General features: G+C 44.2%; 1 protein-coding gene across 21 annotated transcripts in view; it reads right to left on the bottom strand.

Moving 5' to 3' along the window:
• MBNL2 (muscleblind like splicing regulator 2) overlaps nucleotides 1-13,911 on the bottom strand; it is a 161,740-nt gene that overhangs the window by 54,974 nt on the left and 92,855 nt on the right. For all 21 annotated transcript variants that reach the window (XM_086330305.1, XM_086330310.1, XM_086330307.1 and 18 more), the window contains one exon: nucleotides 416-580. In XM_086330305.1, the coding sequence (XP_086186431.1) occupies nucleotides 416-580 (165 nt within the window). The remainder of the gene's footprint in view (nucleotides 1-415; nucleotides 581-13,911) is intronic.

Here is a 13,911-nt window from a genome sequence, read left to right as displayed (position 1 = left end):
CTTCCTTAAAATGATACCATTGAAACGAAATAATCTGTTGCATTGCTAAACATGTTTTAGGCATCAAAATCTTCTCTTTACATAGATCATCGATTCACATGCTCAATGGAGAACTATTTCCCTTCTAAGATAGCTCAAATATGGAGGTGACTGGTGAGAAAGAGCTGGAGTGACACAGATTTTCCGGGTATCGATTAGAAATTGCCTTTGCCTACAGTTTCCTCATGCATTTTTTTTCCCATTTGGATAATCTAAAGACCCTCTTTTCAGCATCTATTTAGCTTCAAAGCTTTTTGCTTTAATTGTAGTGAAAGAGACAAAGTAGAGAGAGGCCATTTTAGGTCAACGGTTGGTACATTGCCGGTACGGACACTTTCATCAGCAAGCCCGTCCTCGTTAGCTTCAGTGTACTCACCACGGGATGGAGTGGGGTTCCTGGAAACATAAATTGCATCTGCTGGGCAAGCATGGCTGCTGCAGTTTTTTGCTGGATCAAATTGTTCCTCCCATTAATTTCTAGTTGAGTTTTTAAGTGTGTGGGAGGGTGAAGATACTTGCAGTTCTCTCTTGAACAACGGCCCTGGGGGAGAAAAAAAAGAGTTTTAGTTTTAGCACAGTTAGAAGTAGCTTTCAACTCTTTGTCAACCGTTTCACAATCACTTCATCCACGCGAAGGTGTGTATCTGTGTGTGTGCGAGCACAGATGTGTTAGAATATACATCAGAGTTGGAACACACAAGAAGCGGATTGGGCATTAGCTGATCATCAACCTTGCTCAAACCTGTTGAACAGAGAAGCTTCCTGAGATGTTACTGTTGTTCTGAATGGATTTTAACTCTGACAAAAGACCCTAAGGAAACGTGACTGCAGAGTCAAGTCGACCCTTCCAGGCAGTGTGGAGGGTGATCAGAGGAGCATATTTATTCTGCCTTATCAAAAGGAAGCTTTGAACTTGGTAGATGTGCATGCTGGAACGATGACAATATGTGAATAATTATGTACCACATTTATGCTGTGGGGATAGTAATCAGCACTATCTGATTTCTTGAAATGTGTGCTCCAGGTTGGCTGAAGACATCCCTGATTTGAGTGATGGAAGGAGTATTAGTCTAGGAGTGGGCATTTCTTAGTAACTGATGCACAGGTGAACTCAGATGATCACCTGCAACAGATCAGCTTGCTACATGAACGCGGCCACCCATGTCCCTGCCCAGCTCCCATGACAGTTATGTAACATTTAATGTCAGGTTTTGATGTCATGAAGTGTGTACAATGAAAGTAACGCTGGGACGTTCAAGTTGGCACAGTGAAAAATAAAATTAATTAGGTGACAGGTGTGCCTAAAGTCGGTCTTTGAAGAGTGACTGCAAATGGTAATTAATGTTTATACTGAATTCCCACCTTTTCCAAACTACCGATTGAAAGAATCATCTTGATGTGTGAATGATGCAATTTCTGGAGAAAGAATAATGAACTGTGCTAACCAGCACGAGAATTGTCATTCCCTGAAGAATTAGTCTATTTGCAACCAAGAAAAGAGAATATGAGCTTGTTTACCAGATATAAAAGTAATTTTAAAAAGCGAGCTGGGTGGATCTGGAGACACAAATTTGTTTATAGTCATCCTAATTCTAAACATCTGGAGTTCTCACTCTGCCTCCCGCTTGTTTTAGCTGTGCGTTTGGCAGCACGGGCTCCTTCCCAAGTGTGAATCTCCCAGCGCTGCAGTGCAGAAGGGCAGACAGAGATCCTGGCCTAGTCCTGGTGGTCTGAGCTCATCAGTCTGTGCTGTCCTGAGGCCCTAGTGTTTGCAACATGAGAAACTGTGCCACCCTCTGCAGGGAGGACACTGAGGCAGGTACAGGGACCCCAGAAGGAATGGGTCACATTACTGCTAAAGTAATTCTACACCCATGGGCAAGGTCGGCGTGTCTCTAGGCTCAAGTTCATACTGTGGATGCTCCATCCAGGTTCCTAATGTATGCAATAGACACTTTTTGTTTGTTTGTTTTGGCTGTGCTGGGTCTTCTGCATGGGCTTAACTTTGCAGCTCATAGGCTTAGTTACCCTGGGGCATGGGGGATCTTAGTTACCAGACTAGGGATTGAACCCATGGTCCCTGCATTGGAAGGTAGATTCTTATCCACCGGACCACCAGGGAAGTTCCTGAAATAGACAACCTGGTCCAGTATTGGAAGGTCTAATGCAAAAATACAGGCAAACTGGACCCGCAATTGAAAATAATCCGAATCAAAGCAGTCTTGGCATCTCTCCATCTACTTCTCTCCACAGAATTTAAAGATGAAGATTTAATCGTAACTCTGCTTTACTCATTGTTTTATGATATCCTGGGGTCCCTCCGGCCCTGCCAATTTGCCTCAGGCATCTCTTATTTTACTTCTTTTTCTGTCCTCCCTTGACAATGGCCTTAGTCTCGGGGTTTGCTACAATCAAATCTCCAAGAACACATTCAGATTAGGCCAGCTCCTTCAACAGAGGTGTGTGGCCAGCCTTTGGATTGGCTGCCTTATGTCAGGCATCCAAATACATTCACTTCATCTATGGTGGGAGGTGGTCATGGGATACAGGATGTAGCCACTGCCCGTTAGTAGGGGTGTCGGAGGACTAAACAGAGTGGTGTTTCTTGTATAGAGGGTAAGTTGCGCCCAGACAACCTCAATTCAAACTCTCTTTAAACACAGTCAGTTCACTAGGGAGATGACACCCAGAAAGGCTCAGGTATACAAGATGTACGTATGGGCTTACATGCACAAACATACATTGGGCCTCATGAGGGGATTTGCGAAAGCAGAGTTCCATAGAACAGAGTCAGAATTTGTGATACAGTCTGATGTCTACCAGTTTGGCTACTATATTTTGCTCGTTCATATAATGGTCGATTTGATCACTAGTCTTCTAATGTAAGGGGCTTCCCCGATGGTTTAGTGGTAAAGAATCCACCTTCAATGCAGAAGACATGTGCAGGAGACGCGGGTTTGATTCCTGGGTTGGAGAGATCCCCTGGAGAAGGAAATGGCAACCCACTCCAGTACTCTTGCCTGGGAAATTCCACGGAGAGAGGAGCCTGGCAGGCTATAGTCCACGGGTTCACAAAGAGTTGGCCAAGATTTAGCGACTAAACGACCACATCACTCCTAATGTAATGCTTTGTAGCTGCAGGCAAAAATTTTGATTAGCCCGGAAAAACACGATTTTCTTGTAAATGCTCTTATCTCTTGATACAACTGGGACTCTTAAGGGAACTGTACAAACTATTTCCAGGGAATGGAACATGATTTACAACACTGAATTAGTAATTTATTGATGGAACCTTCTTTTCCATGAGAATTAATACAATTTCCTACCGTTCTTACTTATATGCTTGGAGTGAGGAATATTATCGATTACCCAAGTGCCAGACAGTTTATACAGGGTCATCTCATTTTCTCCTTATAACAGCTGTAATGATCACTGTTACGAAACACTTAATGGGCTCAGAAAGATCAAGAAACTTTCCAAAGGTTGTATAATTGGTGGGTGGTAGGGCCGGATTCTGTAGAAGGAAATGGCAACCCACTCCAGTGTTCTTGCCTGGAGAATTCCAGGGACGGGGGAGTCTGGTGGGCTGTCCTCTATGGGGTCGCACAGAGTTGGACACGACTGAAGCGACTTAGCAGCAGCAGCAGGGCCGGATTCTAAAGCAACATTTACCTGGCTCAGTTACATCACAATGTCAACCTATTTATTAGCAATAGGTAACATCCAGGGAGGGTAAAGATCTAGCATTATCCTTTGCAGAATGATAGGCTACTTAACACGATTTAAAATAGAGTAGAATATATATGAAGATTTGGGAGTGGAAAAAGCTCATTTGCCTGGCTCTGTCTATTGGAAGGGGGCAAGAGAAGTGGTTAAGCCCCCAGGCTCTGAAGGCAAAAACCTGGGCACATAAGTTGGCTCTGCTTTTTGCTACCTTTGTAACTTTGAGCAAGTTACTTGAACTTCTTGTGTATCATGTTTTCACCTGTACAATGAAAATAATTACTGTATTTTCCTCTAAGGGCTGGTGTAGGATTAGATGAGTTATTAATAATACAGATAAAAGGTACAGAGAAGTACTTGTCAGGTAGTAAGCACTGAGGAAGTGTTGTCAGTATTACCAAAGAAAGAAAAAATACTTGTCTATCATTCTCTTTATAGCCCCTGGTGGCTCAGATGGTAAAGAATCTGCCTGCAATGCGAGAGACCCGGGTTTGATCCCTGGGTCGGGAAGATCTCCTGGAGAAAGGAATGGCAACCCACTCCAATATTCTTGCCTGGAGAATTCCATGGACAGAGAGCCTGCAGACTAAAGTCCATACGGTCGCAAAGAGTCAGACACAACTGAGTGACTAAAACCTTTTCACTTCTTTACAGTAAGTGCAAAACTACAGATTTAGTTACATTTTGATTGGCTTTTTGGTTCTTCTATAGAGTAACTTTTCATTTGAAAGCATGATAAAGGTTACTTAATTATACTTATTTAAGTATCTTACATTTAAGGTTATTTTCAATTCTATAGGATATTTCTGCAAGAGCCCATATTTGAAAAGAGGGCCCTGAATCAGTTCGATCTAATATTAATATCAATATTTTGAAGGGTATCATAGCATGGATGTCTGAGGCATACAAATTCAACATCAGGAAAACTCCAGGCAGCAGAATTTTAGGAAGGGATCCTACAGGACTCTGTAAGTCCTAAAGGAAAAGCTACTGTCAAAATATAACAAGCTATTTGACACCGTAAACAACTTGTAAGAAGTTTTAGTTAAGGAGTAAGATTTGTCAGGACATGCATCATCACACAAAAACTGCTGAATATCAAAGCAAGTTGTCATAGCCGATTGGGAGAGGGGGCAGTGAGCAGAAATGTAAAGCATCTTTGTATATCACTGCGAAACAAAACAAAACTGTCAAAAATAGTGTCTCTCAATTTTGGTCCAAGAAATAAAGATGAAAAATGTCTTGGCAAAGTCTTCCTGTGACTGCCAGGATTGTTTCTTGTTTTATTTTAACTCTTCCTCTTCTGGTTAAAGACTGTTTGCGGAGAGATAAGAGAGGTAGGGCCCAGTCCCTGGAGAAGAGGACTGGCACAGCTTCTTCTGTGGGACGGAGTAGGGGAGCGCCATCCCAGATTCCTTGTGAAGAACCTTCTAGAAATGGAAAACAGGAGCCCTGGAGGAGTCCAGGCCGATGGTCCCACGTCTGGGTCTAATGTGGAGATGGTAGCCCAGAGGACTCCACTCGCTCCAGGGGGGGACCCACCAACTACAGAAGCGACAGGTGTTCTGGAATCACATTCACTTTGTTTGTGGTATATATATTTTCAGGTTAGGGTCTCATTCCTTCCTTCATTCCACAAATATTTATTGCTCTATGTCAGGTGCTGAGTGAAGGGCTTGCGAACTAAAAGATGAGAAAACATAGGCTCTGCTGCCTCCCTTCCGGAAGCCTGCAATCTAGTGTTGAAGACAGATACTAGCTAAACAGCGACACAGACAAATGTTTAATTACAAATCATGGAGCGGGTTCTGGAGAAGGCTGAGAGAAGGAGGAGGGAGAGCGTTAGAATGGAGACGGGTGGCAAGCGAGGGCTCTGAAGAAGTGACGTATTTAAACGGAGACCTGAAGGATGAGAAGGAGCTTGGCAAGGGAGTGGGGGCTGAAGTGTGTGTGCATGTGCGTGCGTGTGTGTGTGTGTGTGTGTGTGTGTGCATGTGTGTGTGGAGGGGGAGAATCCAACATGAGAGAAAGAGGAAGAGGATGTGCTAGGGGGCTGAACCATCTGGGACCTTCATGAAGTTTCTCAAGGCTGGATCACAGAACTTGGTGTGGGCTGCAGTGGAGAGGATGTTAAGAGAGAAAACAGGAAGAAGTTGACTACAACCAGATAACAACGAACTTTGGGTGTCAAGTTAAGGGCTATGACCTTGATTGCACTGAAAGTTTTGAAACAGGAGAAAAGCCACATCAGATTTAAGTTTTATGCTATGTATAAAATCCTGGACTTCCCTGGTGGCTCGGCAGTAAAGAATTTGCCTGCCAATCAAGGCAGGAGATGCAGGTTTGATCCCTGGATCGGGAAGATCCCCTAGAGAAGGAAATGGCAACCTGCTCCAGTATTCTTGCCTGGTAAATCCCATGGACAGAGGAGCCTGGAGGGATATGGGGTCACAAAAGAGTCAGATACGACTTAGCGACTGAACAACAACAGCAACAATAAAATCTTATCCCGATTATTAGATTTTTATATCTAATATAATGGTTTATATTGTTTGGAATCCATTTATTTAAAAACAATAACAGAATTGGGATATAGTTTACATAGGATTTTTGTACATTTCATTCCACCTCCAAAAATACTCTCTACTCCAGGAAAATTCAGTTTAGGGAGAATGGCTAGAAGCAAGTAAGAATTTCAAGCTGAATTAAGTTTATTAAAATAAGCAACCATGAAAGATTCTAATACAGAATACCCATGTTGATTCTCAACAGGACGAGAGGAAAAATGTTAAATAACTATAACATGTACTTGGCAGAACAACAGATGTGAGCTCTCAGAATTACATGGTCATTATATGACACGACGTGGGAGAGAATAAATGCGGCTTTGGCTGAGAAAAGATTTCAGAATCAGGTTGGTGCGAGAAAGAAAAAGCATAATTGGAAAAGGAGGTTTTCTAATTGCTTATTTAAAAACAAGTAAGTTTCAGAATCTTTTCCTCATATGCTCTTAATTGAAAAAGTCAGTTAAAATATGGAAGCAAAAAAGAAAACAGATTAATTAGGAGACTGTTACAGGGATTAACAGTAGGAGTTGTGCCCATAGGGATTACTAACAGAAAACTATATCCCATTAGTTTTCCATGGGAAAAGCAATGGATTTTATATGATCTACAGTTCACACTGACAATAGACCCCTGCGGTATCACTCAGGATAATTTGAAATTGTTTCTTAGTGTGAGCCATGCTGTTGATCAGCAGACTCTAAAAAGGCCCCTTTGGGAGATAATTCCAATTGAGGGCCAGGGTCACAGCCTGATCCACTGAATTTCACCTTTTCCAGTTGGGTCTTGGCTGCTCATTGCTTTCAGCACGTGATGGCGTTTTCAAGGGAGCCGGCCAGGCTGTGGAAGGGAGAATCCGACGCTAAGATTGGGGGCTTCCCTGGTGGCTCAGACAGTAGAGCGTCTGCCTGCAGTGCAGGAGACCCGGGTTCAATCCCTGGGTTGGGAAGAAGCCCTAGAGAAGCAAATGGCAACCCATTTCAGTATTCTTGCCTGGAAAATTCCAAGGACGGAGGAGCCTGGTAGGCTACAGTCCATGGGGTTGCAAAGAGTCAAACATGACTGAGCCACTTCACTTCACGTCACTTCAAGATTAGGGGCAGACAGTGCGCACTCCCAAGTGGCCTGTGGGGACATTCAGAGTCCAGGGGCCTGCTTGGGATCCTGTGGAAGTCAGGGAAGAACCTCTCAGATTCCCTCACCTTCCACATGACGGAAACCAATTTAGCAAAATCCTGAGGCGGTGGCAGATCCTCTTGTCCTGGAGCCATGTTTCTGAAGCCGGCTCTGTCCTGGACTCGTTCCTGGAGAGGCAGTTTGCACTAGGGGTAAAGGGAACAGTCCCTGGACCTGAACTTTTTGTGTGCTCAGTCGCTCAGCCATGTCCAACTCTTTGCCACCCCACGGACTGTAGCCCACCAGGCTCCTCTGTCCGTGGGATTCTCCAGGCAAGAATACTGGAGTGGGTTGCCATGCCCTCCTCCAGGAGATCTTCCCAACCCAGGGATCGAACTTGGATCTCCTGCAGTGGCAGGCAAGTTCTTTACCACTTAGCCACCTGCGAAATATTGGACCTGGACTATGTGGGCTCAAAATCCAGCTCTGCTGTTCTTTCCATGGGACCTTGTGGTCTCCAGTTGCCACATCTGTAAAATGGGGATAACAAGAGTTCCCACTTCCTAGACTTGGGGAAGGATTAACATTTAATGCATATACAGTGTGCATGCCAGGACAGTTCCTGGCACATAGTAAGCCCTCTGTAAGTTTTTATTATTATTATCCTTCTCATCATTATTACTAACACCTTCTCTGCAGAGCAGATAAAATACTTGGTATTAAAAAACCACCTTTCTGATACTAGTTCAGTCTCTCTATCATGGTGCTTCGCTCCGGCCTCTCTACCAAGCTCTTTAACGCTTTTATTATTCTTGTTCTCACAATCAGTGCCAACTCTTCTTCTCTCTCTTTCTTTCTTTCTTTAGAAGAACCTCAGATCTGATTTTCTTTAATATCTTTCCTGCTGAAACTTGACAGGGCTGATTAACATGGCATGACTAATCTAGTTTAAAGCAGCTATGCATCATAGTGGGAAAATCCCCAGTTCTGGTTGTGGCTTCTTCCCAAGATGGTTAAACTGAATTTTACACATAATATATAATAGTCTGTGCCTCAGTTTTCTCATCTGTCAAATGGAGGTGTGATCATGTTTCCATATCTGAACCCCTTTGAGTGTTTGTGAGAGCTTGAGAAACAGCTGCAGTTGCTCTACAAAAAACCATAATTTGCTACATGTTGTCAATTCTATATCTATTTCCCTGTGGAATGTTCCTAATCTGGTAAAAGGAGAAGGCCACATAAAGAAGTTATAGTAAAAAGGGACACCAGAGACTTACGTTGGCAACAGTCCCAATAAGTTCTGAGAATTGTGAGAAGTCCATATGACAGCCCAGGCATGGAGCACATCAGCAGAAACGGCAAACTGAGTCAAAATCAATTGGAGGATTGATTAAGTACCTACAGTGTACACAGCTTGAAACTAGAAAATTCAATCAAAGGGGCCACTGCTTAGGTCCCTGTGATGTAAGCTGCTTAGCTGTGCTCAGTTGTGTTTGACTCTTTGTGACCCCCGTGGGCTGTAGCCCACCAGGCTCCTCTGTTCATGGGATTCCCAGGCAAGAATGCTGGAGTGGGTTGCCATTTCCTTCTCCAGGGGATCTTCTCGACCCAGGGATTGAACCCACGTCTCCTGTATTGGCAAGCAAATTGTTTACTGGTGAATCACCTGGGAAACCCAAGTTGCTTAGCAGATATTTTCTCAGTGACTAAACTGGCTAGGTGTATCAGATGCTCACTGACTCAGTTTCCCAGTTTCCAAATCTCTCAAAAGTTTTTGGAAAAAAACAAAGGCCTTGGTTCAAGCAGATTTCTATGGGTTCATCATTTTTCTGGGTCTAAGTCAGGAGCAAAGGTTGAGTTTAACATTTGGCCTGAACCTTCTCTTCCTTCTCCAGCACATTTCCAGAAAGATATGGGCAAGACAAAGCGTAGGGGAATAAAATGGTTATTTACATCGGGGCTTAATTTCTAACATTAACTACGAGACTGAAATAGCTCTGCTCTAAGGCAAGTGACAGATTAGGCTTTCAGGCTTCTTTTGAATTTAAATAAACTAATTGAACTACATGAGCTCCTTGTATGATTAGCTCCAACTACATAATACACCAAATAAAATACAAGCCACATAAGGGCATCAGAATTAGAGGAAATTATAGATTCAGGGAATGACTACAAGCAAATGATAACCAGAAGTCTCATCAAAATGAACAATTGCCCATCTCATCAATATTATGGTTGAATTTATAATAAGAACTTTCTGCTTATTAGAAATTTAGTCCAATTTATATTATAATTCATCTTTTATAGTCTATGTATGCTATACTCTTTTGGCAAATAACATAAAATATTATACTGATTGAAAGCGAAAGTCACTCCATCGTGTCCAACTTTTTGCAACCCCATGGACTTAGTCCATGGAATTCTCCAGGCCAGAATACTGGAGTGGGTAGCCTTTCCCTTCTCCAGGGGATCTTCCCAACCCAGGGATTGAACCCAGGTCTCTGACATTGCAGGTGGATTCTTTACCAACTGAGCTATCAGGGAGGCCCCATTATTAAAGACAGATAAAAAGGGAATGTTTACAAACTTTTCTAGGGTGTGTTTTTCTCTTTTGCTTCCAAGGGATGGAGGAAACGTAGGATGTTATAAAAGAAGACTGGAGAGGCAGCCAGATGCATAAACTAAGGAAAACTAGGCATGCTGACAGGCAGTTAGCAATACCTTCGATTTTACCCACACCAATCACTGCACAACTGTGAGTCTGTGTGCTGTTTTCTTGAATGCTAAGTCACTTCAGTCATGTCCAACTCTTTGTGATCCTATGGACAGTAGCCCACCAGGCTCCTCTGTCCATGGATTCTCCAGGCAAGAATACTGGAGTGGGTTGCCATTTCCTTGTCCAGGGGAATCTTTCCGACCCAGGGATTGAAACTGCATCGCCTGCATTCTTTACCAGATTCTCTACCGCTGAGCAGTGAATTTAGGAGAGGATAAGGAAAAACATGAATCAGGTTGTGCAGATGCATGGCACAGGTCACAATGGGAGCTGTGGTTTAGTTTGCATTTCTCCCCAGAAAACCATATGAGAAGACACAGTACATCATTCCTCTGCCTCCCCCGGACTATGGAGCGGAGGTCGAGTGCTCTTCCCCAACGCTGGTGCTTTCTCCTCCTTACAGGGAGCTGCAAATGCTTGGAGTCGGCCCTCTCTCGGTCTGCATTTAGGGCAGCCAGTACTCCGGGAGCAGATCTGTGATTCCTTATAGTCATGCCAAGGTGACTGCCCCGTTCCTTCAAGCACTGCTGTGTGGTTAAGACCTAGTCTGTGGGGACCTCCTGGTGGTCCAGGAGCCAAGACTCCACGCTCCCCACGCAGGGGCCTGGGTTCTATGCCTGGTCAGGGAACTAGATCCCACATGCCGCAACAAGACCCAGCACAGCCAAATAGATTAAATAAATAATTCAAAAAAAAAAAAGACCTAATTTGTGACCATTTTAAATAGATGAAACATAAAAATTCATTAAGTGGGGAGGAGAGGCAAAGAGGGTGAATTGTTTGTAGTTTTCCATTTCAAAGCATGTTTCAATCTTTTTCTAAAAATGAATTTGGCTGCCTGAGAAATTTAATTAATCAATTAATTTATTAACGTTAAGCCTCAAGATAACTTTTTATATATATGCTTTAAAATGTACTGAGCGTGTCTCCTTCCCTTGATTCTCCAATTATGTGAAGAAGCCTTTTTCACTGGTTTTCTCCTAGATTTCTATCCTTTTCTCTGCCCTTGAGCCTGGGCAGTTTAAATTTTCATACTCCTGTGTTTTAGAATTGGAAAGAGCTGTTCGTCGATTTGATGCTGGGGCCAAGCTCTGTCTTGACTGGTAAGGATTCTCTGTCTTGTTAACTTTAAGTAGTAACTGAAAATGTGCCAGGTAAGAGAAATTAGTGAGACCAAAAACAGTCCCTCCATTTTTCCAGTTATGTAAGGAAACTAATTTCCAGGCATCAGATGCTTCATTCGAAAACTATTTAGCTAGAAGATCGATGTCTTCTGAGTCACAGAGGAACATTAGTCAGCGTGGATGGTGATGATGTATGGACATAATACAGAACTAGTCTAGTTACTGTTTGACTTCATAGCGTCTAGTTTTCTGACATCATATTCATCCATGCGTGCATGGCCATGGCCATGGGAGAAACAGAGGCTCCATGAAATTGTTAATGTCACAACATTAGGATGTTTCCTGTGGGAGAGAGCAGGCCTTCCTCATCCATGTCTTTTTTATTTTTGTGGACCATTTGTAAAGTCTTCATTGAATTTGTTACAATATTGCTTCTCTTTCTTGTTTTGCTTTTTTGGCCACAAGGCATATGGAATCTTAATCAAACCAGGGATTGAACTGCACCCGCTGCACTGGAAGGCCAAGTCGTAACCACTGGCCTCCAGGGACCCTCCAGGGAAGTCCCCTGGTCTACGACTTATACCTCTCCATACAGGGACCCTCGCATGGTAGGCACTCAGTGCATCCTGTCAAATGACTTCTCCTGTCTTTGAGCCAGCAAATCTTCTTGAGCCCCATCACCTGCCGAGCCCTGTAAATATTAAATGGGCAGCTGGAACACAGAGTGAGCAATGCCATGATGGTGGGGGCGGGGGGTGGGATTCAAGGTGCTGTAAACACACTGTGGGAAACTCTGCCTAGTTCAGGGGCTGGGATGACCCTTGAGGAAGGGACAGATCATGTTGAGACTAAGATCTTTATCGGATTATCTAGTTGGATATATGTAGAGGGAGGTGGGGGAGGGGATTAAGGGTTGGCAATTTGGAAAGTGAAAACAAGCCAGACTAACTCACAGGGACTTCTCTGGAGTTCAGTTGGTAAAGAGTCTGCCTGCAATGCAGGAGACCCAGGTTCAATCCCTGGGTTGGGAAGATCCCCTGGAGAAGGAAATGGCAAGCCACTCCAGTATTTTTGCCTGGAGAATCCCATGGACAGAGGAGCCTGGAAGGCTACAACCATGGGGGTCACAAGAGTCAGACATGACTTAGCGACTAAACCACCACCATCAGACTAACTCACCACCGCTCTGTGGGGGTCAAATTCCTGAAGCCTGATAAAGGCTTTCACACAGCACCCAAAACAAAGGACACGCTTAGGAAACACAGGCTATGATTTTTCATTATCGTCAGTTGAAAAGTATTATCAGAAACTGGTCATTTTCCAAGTAAGTGAAATCTAGCCAAAGACGCAAACTTTATTATACACCTTCTGCTACTGTAGATTCTCTCTCAGTCTGAATGGAAACCACGCGAGGGAATCTCCTGGAATTTGGACAAGGTAGACACTCAGACCTAAAGGTTGGCATTTGGTGGTATACCTCTGTCTCTCTGCAGAAAGAGCCACAGTCCCAAGCCTGTCAAGTGTCAGGTGTCTTCCCCACTTCTCTGGTCATTCTAGTCCCTTCCTCCAGATCCTACCAGCTCCCTCCTGAATCTCAGGAATCAAAGAGTTGAATCTGACACAGCAGGGTGGGGGCCTCCCTGACCCAGCTCTGGGGCATTCTGATTGGTCACTGTCCTGGGAGGTGTTTAAGTTAAAATACTTTGCATGTCACGCCTGATTATAAATATATTTGTGACAAGCCAGAGTAATGGACTGTTGGTGTCAAGCTGGGAAGGCTTCCAGGAGGAGGTGGGAGAAGGGAGAGTTAAGGTATGGATGGAGCATTGGGAAGGAGTGGGCAGGAAAGGGAGGATAAGGGGGAAAACAACCAGGAAAACAGGGCCAATCAGGTGAAGAAGCACTGGAAGGACAGGGAAGGGTAGAGTGTCCTTTTCAGGGTACATTCATTTTTAGTAACACAGAGAAGCACAGTCCTCTTCAGGCTGGTGTGGATTACCTGCTGCCTGGGGACTGACCTGCAAACTGAGCGGCCGCAGGAGGAAACTGCACTTCATTCAGGAAACATGGGATGGGGGTGGGGGGTGGGCCTGGCCACTTAGGGGAGGGTCAGCTGAGACACATGACAGAGTGGAGGTGAGGGTCTCCTGAAGGCAGGAGCTGAGGGTCTCCTTTCCTTCCTTCATTCAGCAAGCGCTGCGGTTGCCTCTGCTCACGGCCAGAAACGGGGATGGAACTGCACACAGGGTACTGAGATGCGATCCTACCCTCCATAAAAATAGCTAAGACTTATATAATAGTGCACGTATCATGTACCAGCAGTTTCTGAGTGCTTTCGGTAAATCACACTCGAACCTGCAATACAAGTGCTTAGCAGAGGGACTGTTAATAGTCTCACTTTATGGGAGAAAAGGGAGGCCCAGAGAGGGGGAAACCGCATCCCAGAGTCTTGCAAGGAGTCAGTGGCAGAGCTGGGCACCTGACCCAGGCCACACTGCAATCTGTGCTGTTGCCCCTCTGAAGAGCCATTTTTAAGAAACTCGAAATCCAGCACAACATTCCTATTACA

Source organism: Bos grunniens, chromosome 12, assembly GCF_055505025.1.
Source record: "Bos grunniens cultivar Pamir isolate PY7600 chromosome 12, Bosgru_T2T1.0, whole genome shotgun sequence".
Lineage (NCBI taxonomy): Eukaryota > Metazoa > Chordata > Mammalia > Artiodactyla > Bovidae > Bos > Bos grunniens.
Note: the sequence above shows the minus strand (reverse complement) of the source record. Positions and strands in the feature narration are given on the sequence as shown.